General features: G+C 39.4%; 2 protein-coding genes across 4 annotated transcripts in view; one reads left to right on the forward strand and one right to left on the reverse strand.

Moving 5' to 3' along the window:
- The window catches only part of LOC129720389 (atypical protein kinase C), a 261,544-nt gene that overhangs the window by 105,358 nt on the left and 131,731 nt on the right, over positions 1 to 24,455 (reverse strand). The gene's annotated exons all lie outside the window — the stretch shown is intronic.
- The window catches only part of LOC129720396 (lipase 1-like), a 36,676-nt gene continuing 20,138 nt past the window's right edge, over positions 7,918 to 24,455 (forward strand). The window contains exons 1-2 of the mRNA XM_055671870.1: positions 7,918 to 8,047; positions 8,119 to 9,690. Of these exons, the coding sequence (XP_055527845.1) occupies positions 7,949 to 8,047; positions 8,119 to 9,045 (1,026 nt within the window). The 5' untranslated portion in view covers positions 7,918 to 7,948 and the 3' untranslated portion in view covers positions 9,046 to 9,690. The remainder of the gene's footprint in view (positions 8,048 to 8,118; positions 9,691 to 24,455) is intronic.

The following is a 24,455-nucleotide window of genomic DNA, read 5'->3' on the forward strand; positions in this document are numbered from 1 at the left end:
GGGACCATCATCATCATTACACGGGAGACTGCGAGTACAAAGCCTTGGTGCTACATTCCGATTCGGAACTCGACCTTCTGTTTATTTATACACTTTACTCTTATCTCGGCTCAAAAAAAGCAAAGCCTTGGTGCTACATTCCGTATCGGAATTCGACCTTCTGTTTTACTACACACAGACTTCGCAGCCGACTGTTAAGTGTACAGGACTATTGCGGGGCTAGCGCTACGATCCTAATGACACTAACAGTCTCTCCCGAGCCGGAACTCGAACCTACGACGACTGGCTTGTTAGGCCAGCATCGTACCTCGAGACCAGCTGGGAGATTTATCTCGGTTTGATGTCAGTATAATGCTCTTTGTACTAACAAAAAATTCAACTTTCAAAATATTTTCTGTGCCTTATTAATGATGAAAATAATTTTAGAGCAAATACCGTTTGTTTGATCGCAACGACAAACTGGGGCATGCTGAGTCGAGAAAATTTCCAACTCAATAAGATCCTCGACTTAATCGGGAATCAAACCCGATATGAAAACCATGGGGGAGAGCTAGTCGATCGACATCACTAACCACAGAGTTACGGGGATCACTTCGACGAAGTTTTAGATAATAATTTAGTTCTTCCAACAAAATACCTATGCACTGTAAATGCACTGTAAAAATCCTAAATTAATCCACCTAGTGGTGCAGAAACCTTTGTTATACTAACTATAATTGTATACTTATGAGGCTGCCTATAATCGCATATCAGTCCAATCTTCATTTTCATCAAGTTCAAAAGATAATTTTCAGAAGGTTAACCAAAGACGATCTGTGAACTATAGCTTGACGTGGTTTTCGCAAATATTATGGATGTTATCACTGGGGCATATGAAAATTATTTTTTCAATCGAGAACCAATTTTTAAATGCTGGATAGAAGCAACATATTTTTTTTTAAATAAACAGAAACAGTAAACAGTAAATAGTAATAGATAACAAAGATGCTGATTTCATACTAGAACAGCACAGCAACAGCAACATACATATTGTTAGTTCGAGGCAGTTCTAATTTTTTAATTCCCCATAATCCAGGTTTGAATACCACATTCGCATTATTTTCAGAAATCGCAAGACCTAGAATTATGAATCAGCATAAAGTCTTTTTTACGGAATGAAGCAAACTTCTACTAACCTCAGATCAGCATTACAAAGAAAAAAATATAACCATTTACGAAAGTTGTCAATTCAATTCTATCTCAAATGCATAATCTGAAAATGAAGGTTTTCGCGACATTTCAGAGATTTGGTTTTTAGGAAGGCCTAGGCTGTACGATAAAATCCGAAGTAAAGATTTTATAAAACTTCCTGCGATAACGAGAAATGGAATAACATATTTGCACTTTGTCTTAATTAGAAACCAATATTTATATCTTATATGAGCGTAGTGTATCATATAGGGTTTGCAATATTCCCGAGAATAGATTTCCCGGGAAACGGGAATGAAAAATCTTATTTCCCGGGAATTCCCGGGAACCGGGAAAGGAAAAAATCCTTAGCAAAAATGAGATTTCAAATAAAGTTTATTAATAAAAAGTTTCAAACAATCCCTTACAATTTAATTATCAATTGAAGAATAAAATTTATTCAAGTTCACTCCAGAAATTCATGAACAATCGTCTATCAATCGCCTCAGTTCCGCATATAATTTTTCGTTAGGCCCAAATAATGTAGTTTCCTTCTAAAAAACTTTGCTTAAGATCGCTGAATCACCGCTGTTGCCTGATTTCTAAAATACTTCTAAATCACCGATTCCAGCTCTTGCTACATTTCATTAGAAACTGAAGAGTCCAATACTTTTAGTTTGTTGAAGATAAAGCTGAGTGTTTGGCAACCAGAATTTAGAGCATTTGAATGCCTTCGTAATTAATGTGAAATCGCGGCCACAATCTAAGTTACAATGACTGAGTTTTATTAATTTATTCATTTCTGGTCGCATTGATTTACTGGTTTCAATTTTTTTTTTATCAATTTACAGGTTTCAAATTTTTTTGTCAATCAATAGGCTGACCAGACGTACCGTTTTGAACGGGACAGTACCGTTTTTTCAACTATTTTTAACCGTCCCGTCTTTTTGCTATTTTGTACCGTTTTCGGATACTCCTTGAAAAATTCTTTTCTTGATTGAAATTTTCCTGAATTGAGAATAAGTTTACAAGCAGCCAGGATTTTTTAAATATTCCTCCTAAGTACATTTTGTGTCTTTGTGTCTAACGAAGAAGTCGCGATTGAAGATGAGACGATGATAATTATTAGTCGAAATCTCGATCATGCAAGTGACAAACTTTAAGAACCTATTGCAAAAAATCACACTCTTCTACGAAAATTTCATCAGAGCAACGAATAATTGTTTGCATACTTTTGTTAGTAAAAGTTATATCATGTGTCCCGTTTTTTGAACCCAATTGTCCCGTTTTATCCCGAGAAAATCTGGTCAGCCTATCAATAAACAAAGACAAAATCAAGCAACTATCCGCTCAGTAGTGAACTCACTAGCAAAAAAATACATGAGACGAAGAAAACATTTCCTAATTTATCGTTTACTGAATAAGATAGCATATATTTTTGACAAATAAATTAAGCAAGTAATTTGATATTACACGGCAAGCAAATATTGATCGTCGTTTCAAGCAAATATTTGATTCGTATAAGGCACACTATGGAGCTGCTCTACACATCTACGACGTAAGTTTCGTGTTTTGATACGATATTTAGTTTTATTGCAATATTGTATGGAAAATTTTCCGAGGAGCTCGGGAATCCCGGGATCCCGGGAATCAATATTCCTATTCCCGGGATCCGGGAATCCTGAGAAAAGGCAATTCCCGGGAAATCGTTCTCGGGATTGCAAACCCTAGTATCATATCATAGGAATAAGTGACTTTCCACCTGCGCACACTAGTGAACGTGTATAGCCATGTAAAGTTCAGTTTCATCCAAACTACAAATGATCGCATCACGATGTTCACAATTTTTTAAATTCTTGGTCACGAGTTAAAAGTATATTTAGAACCTAATATTAAACATCAAATAAAAGTTCAACTGAAAAATTTTCCAGCTGTTCAAAACGTAGCATTGCAAACAAAACAGCGATTTTTTTTATGTTTTCTGCATCTGCAATATCTGCATCGCTTATTGTGTTACATTTGCACACTGTGGGATCAGGTTTTGCTTCAATGCTCCCCGAAAGCTGTAAAAGCTTCTTATTTTTCGCAAATCTGGGTTCAACGTACAATTGATTATATAGGTATTTTAAAGAAAGTGTGGACGGAAGCTTCGCAAACAAGAAAAGAAGCTGAGTAAGCATTGCAATTTGCTCTAAAATTAATTTATTTACACCAGTTAAGACGCACTACGAAAAGTGTAAAAATTATGCGAAGTTGTCGATCATTGTTGCTTTCCTTTGAAAAATAAATAGCGATACGAAAAAAGAGGGATACAGAAGAAGGAAAAGCATGGAGAGAGAGATAAATTATCCAGAAAATAGAATATCCCATGTCTAAAATATACTTTGGTCAAAACTCTACAGTTCAAGCAACCAATAAAAAACCGCACTCAGTATGATTTTCAAAGAGCTCCGGGGCTTTCATTTGAGCATGCGAACATCAAAATCGGAATATGCGTTCTGTAAAATGAGCGTTTATTTTGTAATTTATTTCTTTTGATTCTGATATACTATACACATAAACAACATATTTTTTTACATACAAGCACACATACACATACATACAGAAATTGTTCAGTTCGTCGATCTGAGTCGATTGTTGTATAACACATGGCTCTCCATGCCATTCATTTTGCCTTGAAAGTTAAATATCTTATGTAAAAAATACTTTTTGATCAATATTTTGAGAACTAAGCCACTAATCGAAAATCCACTCGGTAGCATTCTGGGGGAGCACAGTAGCTTTCGTTTGCGTATAAGATCATCAAAATCGGATATTGCGTTCTGTAAGAAAGGTGCGTTAGTATTTTGCGGCACATACATACAGACAACATACATACACACACATACACACACACATACACACACACATACACACACACACACATACACACGAACAGACATTGCTCAGTTCGTCGAGCTGAGTATAATGGTGTATACGATTCGGCCCTCCAGATCTTGGATCTATTTTGCGTTTTTCGACCGATTTTATAACCTTTGTTTAGTATAACAAAGGTAATAGTACAGCGGTTCTCAACCTTTTTTTGTCCGCGTACCCCTTGGCGATATTTTTCATATCAATTGTACCCCCTGGCTTTGAATGTTCTTGCAGAGTGGGAGAGAGTAATGGTAATTCATGTTGTGGTAGTCTGAGTAAAGTTCCAAATTAAACTGTAGCTTGTTTGATTGCTACAGTCATGTTTTAAGGGCTAGATTGACCAACAAATGAAGTATTATAGAGAATAATTGCTTTGTCCGCCATTACTGATTTTTCTTTCGCGTACCCCCTGAAGGCTTTCGAGTACCCCCAGGGGTACGCGTACCCCAGGTTGAGAACCGCTGTTGTAGGTAATAAAATTGCGGTACTAGAAAAAATATATGCGCTGTAAAAAAAAATTTCTTCTGTGCCAAATTTTCCAAATTGTCACAAAATATTAAATATCTCAAAAAGTTGAGAATTAGAAAAAAAACAACACTTTTTTTTAATTGAAATTTAGTTTCTATTGAAATTTTTTTAGTCAAAAACTTTTTTTTTTTCATGATGTATTTTTTATGAGGCATTAATTCTCAACAACTCATTCTCAGACAGTTTTTTATACAACCAACGGTGTCTGAGCTACAATACTTTGAGAAAAACCTACGCCAAAATGCATACGCCTTTTTAGAAAATAACTCATGGGTCTAATCTCTCAATCTGTGAAAAATGCTCAGTTTGCTAAGCCAAATACGTGTGCAAAGTTCCATTGAAATCAAAAATGGTCGATATATTTGGGGCGATTTTGCTCTATACATATATGTTTTGTGATGTTGAATATCTGTTAACCCTTTCCCGCTCATGGTGACTCTAGAGCACCAAGAATTATAATCATCATATCTTGACATAAAATAGTTTGTTGTGCTTACGATTGTTCCATAAACTTTTATATGCTGCCTCAGAGCATCACTGGGCATGTTTCTTCAAAATACTACAGTTGACAGTAATTTTAGTTAGTCTACAAAGTGTTCAGCTTGAATTTTCTCGTGAAGTTATAAATTTTAATGATAAACCTTGTGAGCGGGAGAGGGTTAATGTTTAGATATATAAGGGGCCATCCACATACCACGTGGACAGATTTTTAACGATTTTGAACCCCCCCTCTCCCCCTCCGTGGACAACTGCCCATATAAATTCTAAAAAAAATTTATGGACCGTGGACATTAGCCAAATGTATATGATTGGTTTTTGAAATTTGACATGACCCTTTTCGCTGTCACCCTAATTTAAATTTTATTTAAATATTTTAAATTGAATTGTGTGTGTGAGAATTTTGAATGTTACTTTCTGTACGTTCACTGTTTTGAGCTTTCTTCGCTACCTCTTTCAAACTGCTTTAAATTGCGAGCTCTGAGTTTTTATTTGGTTCTATGAACCCTGCGTTTTGCGAATTGATTTTTGAGTCCTGATCTTCGCATGTTAAGTTTGAGCTTAAGCACGGAGTTCTTGGTTTAGAAGACTCATGTGTACGAGCAATTCATAAGTTCATGTGTTTTAGAATTTATCTTGCGATCGAAATTCTCAGTTCCTTATTTTGTGTTTTGATTATAAAACTCTAAGATTCTGAGTTGTTAATTGTGAGTTATATTTTACCTTGAGGTGTGATTTTTTTAATATTTCTGAACGGTGTATACTTTTATGACAAAATACACAACTTTCGATTAGTGTATTCGTTTTTGAGTTGCAGTTTTGTGCAAAAAAATCTGAATTCTAATTATGAGGCTATCTACTTTGAGTTCTGAGATCGATGTACTGTACTTTTTGGTTTCGCGGATTGCAGAGAACGTTGGAATCATTAGGATTGTGGTATTAATCTGAAAATCTCGGAATCTCGACAGACTGTATCTAATAAACAGATATTCTGATAAAAAACTCACACCTCGACTTTAAGTGTTTGATTTTGTTTCGTGATTCGTAGTTTGTGAAAATTGAAAATTGAAACTGTGGTCTATCATTTACTTTTTCTTCAGTAAATGAAAATCCACAGTTTGTAAATAAAACCTATAGATCTCTTAGCTTTGCTGTTTTCGAAATTTATAATTCAATTTAAATTGCTCTTGTTTCAATAAGTTGACAAAATTGTTCAAATTTTCTTAAAATAGCCAACGCTTAAAGCGTTCTTCCGGTGAAGCAGCCAACATTTTTTGCAACCATTTCATCAGCCGGTAATACCGCCAGCCGACAGGGCTTTCATTATTAATTAATTATTCAATCAGCTTGAGCGGATTCTACCGTAGACCTGATGCGAACAATAAAAAGCAAAAACAATAAAAAAAAAAAACAAACAACGTAAACCAAAAAACGTCAGCCAGAAATGGAATGAACGGCTTCTCATCCACCATTCCTACGCATTCGGATGAGCGTTTAATTTCGGATTTAACTGTATTTCGATGTCGTCAGAGCGGTAAGAAGGTTGTAGTCAGCTTTGTTCTTGCTAGGCGAATATCGCATTTTGAATATGTTGAGATGAGAGTAAAATAAATTGGAAGACTGCGCAAAAACGTCCGGATGGGCTGTGAAGCCGATAAAAATTAGTAACGACTATTTACTCATCATGCTTCCATGTCCATGAACCCCCGGTGGTGGTGTCAAAAAACTTGCTGATACAAAATGTTGTCCTTTTTAGTACTCAGCGTGATACCGCCTCTAAAGCACAGGCACGTGTCACCGTTCTATCGAAGATGAGTTTGGCTTTTTTAAGGACAAGGGAAGCGGCAACCGTGGGAGAACTTGTGTTGGACCGGAAATTTAACAAATTAGCCATATTTTTCATCGTGACTAAAGCAGCTGCCACGTGCGGCTGTCAACCCTGCCTGCTCGGAATGCTGTGTTGCTTTATGCTAATCTGAGGCAGACACCAGTTTAGTCCAATAATGGATGGCGGTGCACTTTTTCAGCATAACACAACGGGCTCATGCTAGAGAATGACAATTTATTTGTAGAGCGAAACCTCAGACAGTGCCTTTCACACTTGTGAACCATGATAACTTTGATATAAATATTAGCGTCTAATCAAAACATCAAGAAATCGTCCGGGCATGTTCCGGCTTACAACAGTGACCAAGAGAATATTAAACCACACAAGGTTGCTGTTGTACATACTGATCATCAGCTGTGTATATGGATGTACAGCTTGAAAAAAGAAACGAAGAAACAAAGGTAAAAGCAACAATGACACGCTCGCTGAGCTTTGCGTCTATTTCAGGTAATGACTGTTTTTATTTGAGAACCGTTTCTTCCGGGATCTGGTTGGGCTGTAGTGTTTACCTTCGCGAAAAGTGGACCAAAAATGGCATTTAAACTAATCTGAAGATCAATTACTGCTCGCTGTGTATTCTAATCTAATGCCGTGGCTGCTGCTGCGGCTGCTGTTGCCAATGATAATTATGGCTCGATGGGTGTCTTGATGGATTGCACCGGCATCAATCAGGAAATTAAATTTCAGTTGACCTTAGAACAAGTTCTGAAGAAAAACTTTAGCGAGCGAGTGTGACTTTTGGTTCAGTTCGGATAAACAACAACGTATGACGTAGACTGGTAACCTGCTATGAGAGAATCTCCACTACTCCGCATTGTGACCAACGCAACGGCGGCACCGAGAAACCAGTTCTTTAACAGAGCGTACAGCAGTGGTGTCGCCGTTCGCGAGTCTGCTTACTACAGTTTTCGAATCGTCGCTACTTTTGAACCGGTCAGTCGATTGTGAAAGATGTCTTCAGTAGGAGGGGTCATTACTTTGGTGCTAGTATTTGCGCTTTTCAACGCACGTAGAGCAGCGGCTGAGAATGGTTCGGGACGTCCCAGTACAGTGAGTTATTAACCAGAGCTTGTTTGTGCATAATTAGTTAACGTGAATGTTTCTTTGTCTTCGTTTCCAAGGAAGACTACATCACACAGTACCGAATAAATGCCGATCGATACCGGGTAACAACAGTGGACGGATATCGTCTTACGTTGTTTCGTTTGAAACCACTAGTTACGGTACGAGCGGTCGCATTGTTGCAGCATGGAAATCGCCAAACCTCGGCAGACTGGTTGATACTCAACTCGAATCTTCCTTTGCAACTGTTATCGAATGGAGTCGAGGTTTGGCTCGCGAACTCTCGACTTTCATCGGAAAGTTCTGGACACACCAGCATCAAAAACACTTCCGCTGAATTTTGGAACTTCAGTTTTCACGAGATTGGATACTACGACCTTGCTAGTATGGTAGATGCCGTCCTGAGCATTTCGAAACAGAAACGCCTCCACCTCATCGGCTATTCGGAAGGATCGACGGCTGCACTGATTTTGCTTGCCGAACGTCCCGAGTATGGTGCGAAAGTCATCTCGCTGAACCTGATGGCCCCGGCGGCATTCATGGGCCACAGTACTTACAAACCCATAGCTCAAACGCTAACCAATGTTCGATTGTTTGCACCCTGGCTTTACGCCCAACTGCACGTCAATAATTACGTCAACGGAAGCACCCGGAAGCAGCTAGAGCACTACGGTCAACTGATCCTATCCGGTCGATTTCGACAGTACGACTACGGTTCCCGATTGAACAAGCAAATGTATGGCTCCGAACAACCACCGGATTATCCACTTAACAGGATAACAACCCCGACGGTGCTCCATTATGGTGATCTGGACAGTGTCGTCCATCCGATGGATGTAAAGCAGCTCGGCCAGGAGCTAGGTCGCACCACCAGCGTTCAAGTGATCGGATACGAAACACTGCAGCATACTGATTTTCTATCAAGAAAAATCGCTGCCCAGCAGGTGTATCCGAACATCGTCAAAAATGTTGCCAAATATAGATGAAAGTGATACAGGGAACCGCGAAAGTTTTATTTAGCCATGAGAAAATGAAAACCAGTTTTACGCAAAACATTATATTTTGTATGCAAGATTGGTGCTGTAGCCCGCAACACGTAGAAACAAACACGCGGAAATCCCGGAATAACCAATAATGGAAGCCATTAGTGAAGCAGCCACTGTCAATATTAATCCCAAGTTGGTTACTTAAGCGAAACTGTTATCCAGTGAATGACAATCCGAACGTGAACAGACGCACAGATGATTCGGAATGAACCTTGCCTGCGGAATGACAACTACTTTTGGGGAACTTTATTGCCACGCTCTTTGTGTATAATAAACGGTGTGAACTGACGCGGCGGCTAATGGCCGTTTTGGCTCGGTTCGGTCTGATTGAGATTTGTCGTTTTCTATCAATGCGTCACACAAGTGGTGAAGCGCGCCAGTAAAACCATTTTATTAGCATATTGCGACCGGTTCTTGGCGAGAACCGCATTTGATATATGGCGAACGGTTTTTGATGTGGAATAGGCAAACAGAACTCTATTAATCGAAACCGTTGAACAGAATATAATTAATGCACAGTGGTGAGTTTTTGTGTTAGATTTTGCCTCATTATGTATAAAGTTTGTCTGGTTTGGTCTGGTTTTGGTAAATAATTTATAATTTTCTTTACATAGATTATTTTTTGAAGCATTTTAATTATTCGTCAAAAATGAGGTGAAACTGCTTAAATGCGGAAGAAATCTAATTGATTTGATACGTTATCCTGCAGTATTTGTTGAATCTTAGGAATTTATTAAATAGTACCAATGGAACCGTTCATGTTGAATCAAACATATCAGTACGACTCGCACTATCTTGCAGTTTGAGGGTTATTAGTCTAAGACTGCCGAGAGATATTGGAATTTTTTCGTTTGCCGCATTATAAAATCCACTTGCAGAGATAAAGCGAAATCGGTTGGCAGGATTCTTGCAACTTTTGGTATGCGCGGAGAGCTGATTTTCATAAACGATTGAGATGAGTCAAGTGCCCATTCTCCCAGCTGGGCTTGCGACGAGGACCATATCAATCAATCAGTTCGTGAATAATGGTAGTAAATTTTGTCACAGCTTCATTCATATCGTTGCAGTGAGTGAAGGCTAATCCACTGGAGCTGCTCTCCTGGACATACACGCAAATTTTTCCCTGGAAAGCAATAACGAAAAATGCTCCCTTTGGTATCAAATCTCTTTCTTAAAAAGCAATAATATTCTTTTCCAGTCAAGTAAGGGGCCATCCACATACCACGTGGACAGAATTTTAACGATTTTTACCGCGCGTGTAGCAGTTTGGTCAGTTCGGCGCTTAAGATAAAATGCAGATTAATGATATGGTCATTTTTTGCACTTAATGCTATTGTCTCCCAGTCGTCGTAGGTTCGAGTCTCGGCTCGAGAGAGCTTGTTAGTGTCAGCAGGATCGTAGCGCTAACCCCGCAATTGTCCTGTACACTTAACGGTTGGCTGCGAAGTCTGTATATAACAAACAGAATGTCAAGTTCCGAATCGGAATGTAGCACCGAGGTTTTGCTTTGCTTTGCTATTGCCAAATTTTTTGCACTTCAAAGTAAGAAAGAAAAGTGTGAAATTGACTGTCAGAGTTGGGGTTCATATTAAGGGGTTATAGTTATTTTCAGGTCCAATTCTACCAAAACTTAAAGTTTGATATGTCGCAAGCCAGGTTTCAGAACCATTGTGCATATGGTCAGGTTTACTGGGGCACCCGATTTTTGCTTTATTAACCTCGGCAAGAGTGGAAAACTTGGCTGTAGAGCGTGCTCATAGCGGTTATCAGGAAGTTCTGATGGTACGCTTAATTTTAAATGATGCGCCGATAATTCTTGATTCTTCCGGAATGTTTCATGTTTGAGAACTAAACATTCGTACACATTATTATTCGGATGGCAGCACCGTACAGTCGTCCACATGGATACTGAAAAAATTGTTTCACCTTTCAGCAGTCATGCCTCGGCCTTGTCGTCAGTTGATTTTGACGTTAAGTATACATCATATTAACAGTGTATAAATTAGTTCGACTTTTGCTCACGCGACAATCGTGATGAATTCTGCAAGAGTCAGGTATCTTGTTCTAGTAATGTTTGCTCCAATTCATCCGATGTGCTTGTATTAGTTTGTTTGTTACGCATACGGAGTAGAGAAAAAATATTACATGACCTTTTTTTAATCATTTTCTCCGTCATACAGCATGCAAAGTTGATGATTTTAAAGACTTCATATGCGTTTCAAAATCACATCACGATCTGTAAACCGCGTTTGCGAAAAACACAAAAATTTGCTTTCTTACAAGCAAGACATTGGAGGCTGACCGGTGTGATTCTGCTTATGTGTGAATGAAGGGAACAGAAAATAACCTGATCGTTGCATCAATACAAATACAGCGAAGTCTCGATAACACATGCATTTTAATTCTTGGTCGTACGTTCTCCTGCTAAAACAAATACAAGCGTGTAGCCGTCAAATATGTTGTTAATTGTTGTTTATTACTTTTTGTGTCTAATGCGCAGTCATAAGACACAAAAAGTAATAAAATGTTGCACAAAAGTAACAAAACCTTCTTCGTTTGGTTGCAGGGCCGAAAAGGTGCTTGTCATAAAGGTTTAATACCTGAAATGTCAAATTTCAGTTTTCTTCTTTACATCATATAAATGATACAAAGTTGCTTGACTGAACGTACTACTCAGGTTAACTATTTAAAACCCTTAATTCTTTATGAGACAGTAGCAACTTATATTGCCACCAGTGAAATCTTGCAACACTTCTAGTTTTCTGAAACTGTTGGAAGTGTGCAATGTTAATTTAGGGTTAATATTCACATTTTTTCACATTTTACTAAACATGTGTCAGTTCTTAACGCAGTTTCCACGGCCTTATAAAGGGTTAAGGACGTACCTAGGACCCAATTTAATATAATATTTTTACTTCTTATCTTCCTGATTCACAATCAGGCGGTGAAAGGAAAAAATCTTTCATGTCATATGCAAAAAAAAATTAGAAGTATTTTCCTCATTCTTAGGATTCTCAACAATTATTTATTTTCTCTCATAAACCAAGAGTTTCATTTCTCAGACCCCCCAATCACTATATTGATAAGATGAACGGTGCGATCTCAGATTGGTCTGATTAGGCTAAATACTCAGGGCTAATGATAATGATAAGAATCTTACTTTCAAGGAGCACATTGGGAATATCCAATTAAAAAGCAATAGGTATCTAAAATGCTCATATCTTCTCAGCAACAAAGATTACAGACTTTGTCTTAAGAATAAACTGTTAATTACCAAACAAATACATATTTAGCTATGTTATATGCAGTTCCCATCTGGACAATTTGCTGTGCAACCAGGAAGAAGACGGATTCAGAATCAACTTTTAAAAAAGATTTTAAAGCGTTATCAAAACACACAAAACAAATTCTGAATAAATATTAGTAAGCTTTGTTACCAACAAAAAAAAAAACAAGTCAAATAACAAGTATTTTTGTCTACTTTATTTCGACCCAAAACTTTTTTCTAATTTGTTGTGCCACAGTAATCTTACATGCCATAAAAGCCATCCTAGACCCGATGCGAACAATTACTCTCAAATAGTAAATCGTTTCTGGGATTCTCATATTTTCAACAATAAGCAGCTTAGCTGGGGATGAAGTTCATACTCGTTGCATGCTGTGTTATTCCCTAAAGGCAGAGTGTTTTTTTTTCAATGCCTGATTGAAATTAGTATAGGACATACCTCTATTTTGGTTTCAGATCATACTACAGAGGCTCTGTCGTATATATTGACCTGTCGTAGGTCATATTTACACTGAATTATCCCAGAAAAAACTACATGTTTAATTCGCATTCTGCTGAAATTGGCTTACAACATGTTGAAAAATGAGATTTATAATGATGAGAAAATAAATAACAATTGACATTTCAAAGCAGACATTTTTCACAGTGTCCGAGCCATCCATCTCCAACATATGCTATATATCTGTACTGGAAACCGTAGAGATATTATCTAGTAATACATAATGCGGCTATTGAGCTACTTAACAAAACATGACAACCACTCCGGACGTGTCATCGAATCGCACAGCGAAAGCTCAAACATTGCAGCTTTGTTACGCGCGAATAGTGCGCACCCATTACCATCTGATTAACGAGATCCCGTCGTCGTGATGCTCATTGTCAAAACGTTTCGAATGGAATGTCAATAGAACGATAAATTGCTAATACAGCCGCATGGTAAGCACGTTCCGGTCTGTTTGTCTGCCGTTCCTGCGAAAGCCTATGCCCATGCTGACCAAACTCAAGACATGTCCCGCACTCAGTATAAGCATAACTTCGATAAAGTAATAACAATTGATTGGCCTACCCGCATCGAATGAAAGGACGCGGCCGGTTGCGGTTCTCTGTGGGTTCTGATTGTGGCTACATCTCATTAGACCATCACCAACACAATCCTCACCACAGCAGGATGATCAAAATGGAGGATGCAGGGATGAGCGCTAGATGAATTTCAATTTCTCCCCCACGCACCCACCCCACGAGGTCTGGCAAATGACGTCAGCATTGGAGTCAGCCCCAGTGATAATCGCGACGGGCCGCCAATTCTGTCAAAACTTTAGATACACATTTCAAATTTTCCGGCAGCTGGGAAGCACACAAGCCAACCGACTGGAAACTTTTCCCATTAAGAAATATGATAGGTTTCGCGAGGTGATTCTTTTTTTTTTTGTTCCCCAAAATATGCCGGTACTTCTGTTTTCGAATGCTGCAGAGCACTAGACTAGCTGGGAGCCGGTTTGTAAAACTTATTAACAATTCATACCCTCCGGGTTTGCGACATGGATGGTGGATGAGGGATCTATTCCTCACGATTGGTGGAAAGTTTCCACAGGCGGACAGATGATTAGCTGGCAGGTGCCACAGAATGAGATCAATAGATATATTAATGTATGCATTCGAACGCTGCACCAAGTTTTGGTAGCTCGAAAATTCGTATTCTCAGTGGTGAACAATCCCTCGTAACGTGAAGTTTTATTCTAACAGAATTTGGTATGAACCTACTCGGAATCGGAAGCTCTTACACAAATTGCTATGATATGCAGCGCAGCCGACATTGGCAATCTAGGTTGTTTTAAGTATTTAAAACCGATTCCTTTAATGTTGGTTCAATTACTTTCCTGCTAGCCTCACTGAGCAGGCAGAGATCATCATACCAAACCAAGCCCTGCATAAATAAAAGCGGTACGAGGATATCACCACATACAAATATATGTGCTGAGTAGAAATCAATTCACAAATTGCGGTTTCATCGGCACACGACCAGCCACTGGACCATCAGAAAGCTGGGATCAAAGAAAGTTGTCTCTAATTTGAAAGGCTGCTCGATGGCAGTGCTCAACAAACATGTATACACATATGCAGTAACGAATAATGAATTTAATTTGCCACTCAACACATCTCCAGAACCAGTTCAAACAGCCGAACATGGTACGATTCATTCGAGCCTCTGCCGCATGCACATCTCTACTGATCAAAAGGTGTCCAACAACAGGGTGTTTGTTGTATAGGGACAAATTATTAAATTAAACTCCAATCGAAAGGATTTAGATTTATACATCCTCTGAAACCTTATTACGATCATACAAAACTCACTTCGACAGAATCAAAACTAGAGTTTAAATATATTAATTCCATCACTAGGCCACCCTGTAATCCTGCAAATCAACGTCATTGGAGCGTTCCTACACCTTGAGCGCAACTGGCCAGATAGGGGAGCAATGGAACGGGAACGGGTAGATCCTCTCAATTGCACGTCACATCAAATTTAACATTGTGTCACACACTTCTGCAAAGGCGTTTGGTCGTCTCCCGCTGAGGTTCGAAGGACTTGCACGAGGTAGCTGTTGATGGAGAGGTAGTGTCAGGAAGAAGGCGCTTTAGTAGATTGTCGCCATCAACTGTGTCCTGCACCTTCAGCCAGGTTTCCTTTTATTTTGCACGCGACTTGATGATGCAAAAGCGACTGTCATCACGTCGCTGCGACCACAGAGTGTCATAGTGGTTTCAGTGCTTCAGGAGTGACTGCTGGTGCTGTGGCCGGCTTTATGGTGCTATGCGATTCGTGAGCACTACCATCTCTGGGTGGGAGATATGCCAGCATCGTCAGTCGTGGAAATCATTCGATGATGAAACAGAATTGCCACGAATGATTGGCGCTCCTCTGTCCGTGTCTATGCACACAGGAACCAAAAGGCAGCGGTGAAAAACGTAAGGATATGAATAAATTTCCTGTCGAGGTGAAGCAATGTCATGTGTGTTGGATACGGCAGCAGGGCGCAGTCAGCAGTTCGCTATGACGGATGGAAAGATGTTTGCCATCTCCGCCTCCTCCCTATGCTACTGGGTAGTGGCTTTTACTGCAAAGTTTTAAAGACTGCTACCAGGTAATGGTTGCCTGTGTGGTGAACAACAGAGCTTTGGTGGTGGCAGATTATGTGACGTTACACAGAGATAAAATGTGTCTTGTTGAATATGACAACCTCTTATCTGATGATCAAAAATAACTATTGCAGCTAAAAATTACACACTGGAGAATTTGAATATCTAAACTTTACGAAAGTTGCTTACACATGTCGCTAGAATATACTCCGTGCTAATTAGAGTACTTATAGGTAGTCGTCAGATATAAAAACCATAAAAATGAATTTAATTAAAAACTGGATGAAAATGAATGGCAATTAAAATTTTGGACTTTTTTCTACTGCTGTCAAAAAAAGAAGATGTAATTAAAGAAAAACTAATTTATTTCTCATGAAAATACATTTATTATGAACAAAAATAATTTAATATACAATTGAGAAAGGACCATAACCGGCCTTCCGACGAAGCCTTTTTTATGGTGCCGGAGCAAAAGCGTTTACGGCCTTCCCGTCGACTTTTCAAATGCATTTCGAGATTCTCACAATAAACTGTTTGCAGCTCGTTGAACACCAGTTATTTTTGCACCGAAAAAACTTAAATTCTCGAAAAAATCATCGATTAGGCGACACTGAGGCAGACTCGTTGGGTTGCGTATTTGGGGTACAAATGGAGTCGAGTGGTTGTTCAGGAATGCTTGTTTTTTTTACGTAATGACGTATTTGGCCAAAACACATATTTTTCATCGGTATGGTGTTTTTAGAGATCTGCGGAATGAAAATGGAATCAGAATTTTGTTCAAACATTCATTTGGTACACTTGAACCATGATTTCGACAAAACAAACGAAGTCCTTTTTGTCCATTACTTTCAACGGTTTGCAGGAAATTATACCCAGTTGAAACAGAAAGATTTTCGCTTTTAAGATGATTTACCGGTACTTTTGCCAAAAGTTTTAGGCAGTTTAGTTAGAACTGTACAATGCAATTACACAAGGCTTCTTGTTTCGATGCCACACAGAGCTGAGCAGGCATAAAGAAAAGAGAGAGCTTACAATAATATACTATCATATCTCTCTGAGCGTATTTGTGTTGAGTGAGAGAGCCACGAAAAATCTAAAAATTTAAGTTGTCACCAATTAATGGTCAAATATTCCACAGTCTAGAAATTAAAAAAATGTAAATTCTTCAAAAATAATTTCGGAATTTTTTAATCTTACTCAAAATCCTAAAACGTTTAATTTTGAAGTCCAAAAGAATCTAAAACTCTACAATATTGAAATTTAGAAATAATAAAACCAAAAAGCCTAAAAACGTATGCGTATAATACTACAATCTAAAAATTTAAATTCTAAAAATCATCCTTTAAATTATACAATCTGAGAGTCGAAAAATCTTCAAATTCCATAATCTTGAAACCCTTGAGTCCCAAATTATGGTATCTTAAGCTTACTAAATAGTGTTGAACTAAGGTCCTGACATTCTAAAATACTAAAATCTTCAAACTTCAAAATATTGAAATTCATGTTATTTCGAAAAACCGTGTAAAATGAAGGAGTTTTAAATCGAGAAACCGTGTAGTCCCGTATCATTTTGAGAAACCGTGGAAAATAAAACGTGTTATTTTGAGAAACCCCGCAAAAACAATAACCGTATTATTGCGAAAAACCGTGTAAAAAGAGTAGAAGGTTATATCTGATACACGACAACGAGGAACTATCATTCATCAAAACACAACACGGTGAGCAAGAAGGTAGAGAACTAAAATTACCACGTCCTAAATTGTGTCTTGCCAAAGTTATTGGTTTATATTATAAAAAGGAGACAACCAACTCCGTAATTCTTAATCCTATGTGACCTGTAGAGAAAAGTGTGCCAACGCTCGAGCTATTACCACTACAAAAGAAAGAATATTTCTTCAAGCTCGTGCCAATTTGGTCTATGCCTACCCGGGCTGTTAGTACGATAGATTATCATCGATAATCGTCATCGTTATCGATGATGACGATGGCGTCTTCAAACAATAACGTTTACGATAGGTTATCGATTGACATGCCTACCACTATGTGTATAACCAGAAGAGAAAATTCAATAACTTTTCAATTGTAGATTGGTCTGTCCTGAGAAGGACAGTGTTTGTATCGGAGCAATTACCCCTAACTATTGAACAAAAACCGAATTTTTTTTCGGTTAGTAGTTGAGTACTTTTTCTGCTGCTTTCACAACAGCCACCATCCACATAGTCTCTTCTAAAGTCGGAAACTGTCTTCTACCGCACAAGAATTGAACCGGGAAAATCGGGCACAATCCGGTCCGGTTGCCTTTCGCTTTTCCCGTCCATCACCAACATTGCACGGTCACCCACCAACATTGCAATTCAAGTCTGACCCATGGGTCGCGCGTTCATTCCTAATCTGGCTTCTGAAGCACCAGCAGCGGTTCTTTAATATCTTCCAAGAGATGATGCATATGAAGCAGATACAACCATACCATTTTTCAAGTTCCGTCATTCTCGCTTATGCGTTTACGAGGCTGGTCGTTTTCAGTGCCTTATCTATGCGGCGCGAATTGCATTGAAACAGTTCGGGATGTGTTTTGCCGCGTGTCAGTTTTCATTGTTGGTATTATTGCCTACAGGCTTTGAAATGGTTACGGTGAAACCAGTTTTCGCTGCGATAATCGTCTTCTTTTTCCTTTGACGGTGGCAAGGCTCACTGTCTAAATACATTCTTAAACAAACATGTCAAACGAGTACCGTCACCACGACGTTTTTTCCTCAAAATGAAAATTACGCACGATGGGTGCGGATATTTTGGTAATTACTCATATCATTGATCTTGTAATAATGTTTTTTAACATAAATAGAACGAAGTAGACAGAAACAGGCCAAAATAACATCGCCAAACGAATGACAGTGCCAGTGTCGAATGACCATTCTGTCTTTTGTGTGAGAGGCAACGGTTGTTAAACATTTACAAGCGAAAACCTACTGTGCGCCACTACGCTAAGGTATCTAAATCAAATGAAAACGCTGACCGTGAGAAAAGAATTGCAAGTTAGCGCCGCATCGCATCACGCATAGCATCGGCCTTAGAGAAACAAATGACCAGCTTCATAAATGCAGAAGCGACAATGACGGATCTGCAAAAAGTTGTACAGTTGTCTGTGCTTCATATGCAGCATCGTAAACACATGTTTTTCATTTCTGTTAAATTTCGAGTAAAAGGATTTTGTCTACGGATCCGTATACCCGTAGAAATGGAACAAATCCGTAAACCTACAGAGATATCCGTAGATCTGACCAGCCTGCTGCTGATGCTTCTGTTTCAGAAATCAGATTGGAAAGGAGTGCGAACTCTTCCACGGAAACAGTTGGATGATTGATGAAACGACCAATCACGTGGTAGCGAGATGTAAATTTTTGCGATATCTGTGTGTTGCGGCAGAACGTAATTTGTCGCAGTTCCCCAGCCAGCGATCTAATCCCATCATTGAAACGATCAGAAGAAACAGACAATAGAATTATTCTAGTCAGTTCACTCGCAGCCACCGCCGTTGGCGGCTGGTCATGCTACCGACAGCAGCTATTGTTTTATTTTATATCACCGTTCCGTTTGTGTGTTCTTTTGCTGCTGTTGGTTTTAACAACGGGTCCTATCGTGCGCGATCATGTTTGGTGCCGTGACCAGGATACCAGCCTGGACATCGGGTACTAGCCGCGACTTCATCACCATTGATCAGGTGCTGCGCTAGTAGAACGCGTGTGAATTTTTAGTATTGTGCAGATTCCCGGCAAATTCGACAGCAATGGCCGACTCAACGAGAGTGCGGCATTGTTGTAACTAGCTTCGGATAAAATTTCACGACACTTCAGCTATGCCGGTATGGGCAATTTCGCAGCCGCTTAGCAACAATTCCCCCAGCGGAGCTATGCCGGTGTGGGCGATTTGCAGCCGCTAAGCAGAGTACATTCAGCTCCTGGATTCAACGGGTCCGGATTCAGCGCAGTAGTAGGATGGCTCTACGGCATCAAGGCTTAAAGCATCCGAGAATGTATTCAACCCCGCAAGTGTTCAGTCGAAAGGATCATCCGGAGTCAGGTCAGGATATTTTACCATCAATCATCACCGTAAACGGCCAGTAGTGCGGTTGGAAATTTTTCTGGAAGCGCGAGTCTCGGACTTCATACGGTCAGACTTGGGTTGTATCGTACGTTCCAGCGGACAGCCACCGTTCCATATGCGTCGCTCACCAGTAGCAGAATTTAGCCAACCCGCTGGCTGTTCGATTGTGTACCATATTTAAAAACCTTCGGTTTTGGGGGGGACTATTTTGCGGCAGAACGTAATTTGTCGCAGTTCACCAGCCAGCGATCTAATCCCATCATTGAAATGATCAGAAGAAAAAGACAATAGAATTATTCTAGTCAGTTCACTCGCAGCCACCGCCGCTGGCGGCTGGTCATGCTACCGACAGCAGCTATTGTTTTATTTTATATCACCGTTCCGTTTGTGTGTTCGTTTGCTGCTGTTGGTTTCAACAACGGGTCCTATCGTGCGCGATCACTGTGTTTGGGAAGCGTGCACGTGGTAGGTTGAATGATTTTGATTTCGAATTAAATGTGGACTTGCTGTTTTTTTTTTTAAATAATATAAATAAAACATTATGTGGTACTTTTGATGCTAATAACAAATTTAAAAAAATACAGGAAAATAAACAAGTCGAAAGATGCATAAACCATAACATATGTGACGATTTTTACATCGCTATACATGATTGAAATGTTACCTATGAAATGTTTCACGAGATAAGTGAGAAATCACAAAATTGACTCCTTGCGGTAAGACGTAGTTCTACGTCAAAACCGTGTTATTTCGAGAAACCGTGCGAAGAAAGGTGTGTAAAATATCCGTTTTGATTTGGCTGAAACTTTGAACAGATGTTGCCATTTGGTGCTAAGTGTTTAATTTTTTGTTTAATTTTTCAATTAGGTACATATATGTAAAAATTGTATTGATGATAACATTTTCAGAACCAGAAAAAAATGTTTAATCATTGTGATGTTTTTGGCAAAGTTGTATAAAGTAATTTTGTCATTCCGAAAAAAAATGTACACCGCCAGATTTTTTTAGATAAAATGTCAAAATAAACTAATTCAAATAATCTCTGGTACGATGTCTTTAGCAAAGTTTTAGACAGTAAACTGTTTTGGATCTAAGAATATTTGTAATCATCAATACTCTGCCCTTTTCCGAAATAATTCGTGATAAATATAACAAATAAAATAATGTTTAGCTTACAAGAACATCTGTGCTAAGTTTCAGCCTGCTTAAAATAGTCAATTGAAAAGGTTACCCTTGAAGCAGAGCCTTGGTGCTACATTCCAAACCGGAACTTGACCGTCTGTTTACTATACACAGACTTCGCAGCCAAATTTTTAATGTACAGGACAATTGCGGGGCTAGCGCTGCGACGCTACTGACACTAACAGTCACTTCCGAGCCGAGCTTCGAACCTACGATGACTGATTTGTTAGGCAAGAATCATACATCGAGATCAAAAGACCAAAAAACTGAAACACCGAAAGGTTTTGTAAAAATGGTGAATTACTCTACTGAAAAATTTACATGAGTGAAGTATGACAAAGAACCAAAACAGGAAAATAATGGAGAAACATAATAACATACGCACAAATAAAATAGTCTGGTTAAATTTCATCTCACAACCAAAAAATTACCTAGAAGAAATCAACACACAGGTACAGCTCAAGGTTTTCAAATATCTTTTACATCCTTACCCACACAATATTATTGCGGTCTGAAAAATTACTGCTGTAAAATCCGCCTCAATATGTAATTTATCTGTTTTACTTTATTTAGAATCACAATAATCACATCATGAAACTGTATAATATAATTGATGTGGCTAAAATCAAAAACTCTTTTTGTTACTCTTATAATATTCCACAATCGTTGAATTGTAAAGATAAACGATTCTAAAACCAGCAGAAATAATTTCTAGTACCATACCAAAATGCAAATACATTTCAATAACTAATCCTCGCGATATGCTATAAATAATAATATTGTAAAAGATCGCAAATGTCTCTCTATACTTGTCGATTCCGTGCATCGAATCTAATTCAATCATTTCCGTATCGCCGTTTTATAAACAGTTCACCCCCAACGTGTGGAAAAATACACTGCATCGCCATCGACAACCTATCGATACAATATGTAGTTGTATTTTTCGCATGTCCCAACCTTCAGTTCAAACACAATTATTGTGTATACCGGTAGATTGCATTTTCTATACGATTGTGCTCTGCATGATTTTTTTTTTCGGTCACGTCCAAGGTTATTAGTTTGCTTTTCATTTGCTCCTCGGTGAACAAAAAAAAGAGCAACAGAACGGAAGCGGGAAAACGGTTTCACCGAGGCTAGCGTAATCGAAACTGTTGACTCGCTGCTGATTGGCTTACCGGATTTTCCGGAACTTTGAAGTGTGTTCCTTGTTGCTGTCGCACACTATCAGGATCAAACGATTGTGTAACCACCCGGTTCCCGGTCCCCGGATTGGTCATCCCGTAGTCACCAAAGTGACCTACACAAAACGAATCGCTTTGCGACAAACCGAAGTGTTTGCAGTGTTTTGTGAAAAGCCACCAACGACGCGTGTGGCAATAAATGCATTCGAATATAAACATAGTTTTCAGGATAACAGCATGAAACGCGTGCGCGTGTGGTGTTATTGCAAAACTGTGGAACAATTGGAACAATAAATGCCCCACTGAGTGATTGCTCGTGTTGAAACACGGATTAGGTTTCCCAGCTGTGAAACACAAATGAAAAATAAAAGTGAAGTGAACGGAAATAGAGGGAAAGAAAATAATCGAATAATAGATTCAGTAATACTTCAAAGCAAAAGTAAAGATGTGAGAGTAGGAGAATCCTACCCGAACTTCATGTACAACTTCTGGACACTAGCTGACATTTGTAGCATAGACTGAACTGAAGATATAATAAGACAGATTAATACTACAAAAGCAAAACCAACCTATTACTGTCACCTGTCCTCTTAGTGTTCGTGTCCCGACACATTCGATGACACCAAGCCGAATATCTGTTTCAGCAAGAGGATAAACCAAGCAACGAAACTAACCCGTCCCGAAAGTAGGAGAGCACTTCTGTGTAACTTCCTTGGAAATCGGCTTCCCCATCCTGTCAAGCGACGACGGCAAAGAGTGCCATTCTTCCGCAAACACTCGACACACAGACAGCCGGGCTTGAGTGCAATTATATTCAATTTCATTAAGTCAAGTTCGAGGAGAGAATCATTCAACACTTGTGCGAATACAGACTCCACTGCCTGGTGGCAGGCTGAACGCTGAAGTGGTGCACCAATTGGCCAATTCTCTGCGCGTCGATTGCCGGCTGACACAAACCCGACCCGCAACTTACGGCTACACTCGAATTGTGACGACTACGGTGCGAAGTTGGCTGCTCCTTTTTCCAAGGGTTAGCACTTTTTCTCCAGCTGCATATTCTCCGTTGCTACTTTCCTCTCTATAATTGACACTACGTCTGCTTCGGTTATTCATTTGAGAGTACAACAAAGTATATGAATTGAAAAGTTTTAAATTATGCTTCGTTCATTTTGCTAGGGGTTCCCTCCGACCCCAACAGCCAGAATAAAATTGTCGAATTTAGTAGCAGATACAAAAACTCAACGAACGGCTGGCAAGCATCTATCAAGACTTCCGGCGGTTAATTTATTGCCAAATAACATAGTCAACTTGTTTTACCTAGAAAGGCCAAACAGTGACCAAGCAAAAAGAACCGCCGAGAGAGTCAAAATAGACCCCACAACGATGAAGCAGTTAGCGCTGACCAGGCGGCCACTAAGAGAGGCAATCACTCATGTGAGAAAGGCAACTGAAAACTCACCCGCTGCTATAGCTTTACTTCACTCAACGTGACGTGGCGGTACTCGGTAGTGTTAAATGGAGGAAAATCATTGCTGTCTATTATTCTTTCCGTACCTCCGTTGCTGCCGCTGCCGATTGTTGGCAGTGTAGTAGGGTAACGGGGGTATTTTGGCCCACATGCATATTTTGGCCCACCCGGTAACATTTTACGCATTTTATCTTATAAATTCAATGAATATTAGAAAACTATGCATGCAACATTGAATAACACACCTAAGAATCATACTACACTATAATTTTAAGGATAGCCGGTGAGATATCGGACTCGTTCGTGACGTTAGATGGTTTGAAGCAGGGTGACGGGCTGTCTAACTTATTGTTCAACATCGCATTGGAAGGTGCTATACGGAGGGCTGGTGTGCAGAGAAGCGGCACCATCATTACGAAGTCGCACATGCTTCTCGGTTTTGCGGACAATATCGACATCATTGGTATCAACCGTAGAGCTGTGGAAGAGGCCTTCAAACCTCTCAGGAGGGAAGCTGCGAGATTAGGGCTTGCCATAAACTCTGCCAAAACGAAATACATGGTGGCTGGCAGAGTGCGTGGTAGTCCGTCAGAGGTTGGTGCTGCGGTGGTGCTACATGGGGAAACATTTGAAGTAGTCGACGAATTTATTTACCAGGGAACATTAGTGACATGTGACAACGAGGTTAGCCGTGAGATAAAGAGGCGGATAGCAGCCGCAAACAGGGCCTTTTACGGACTACGTAACCAGCTAAGGTCCCGCAGTCTGCAAATCCGTACTAAACTTGCACTCCATAAAACACTGATTCTTCCGGTGGCTCTCTACGACCATGAAGCATGGACGCTGAAAGAGGCTGATCAGCGAGCTCTTGGTGTTTTTGAGCGTAGGATTTTGCGTTCCATCCTTGGCGGCAAACTAGAAAATGGTGTTTGGCGCAGACGCATGAACCATGAAGTGTACCAGGCATACACATCGGCGGATATAGTCAAGCGGA

This window comes from Wyeomyia smithii, chromosome 2, assembly GCF_029784165.1.
Source record: "Wyeomyia smithii strain HCP4-BCI-WySm-NY-G18 chromosome 2, ASM2978416v1, whole genome shotgun sequence".
Taxonomy (NCBI): Eukaryota; Metazoa; Arthropoda; class Insecta; order Diptera; family Culicidae; genus Wyeomyia; species Wyeomyia smithii.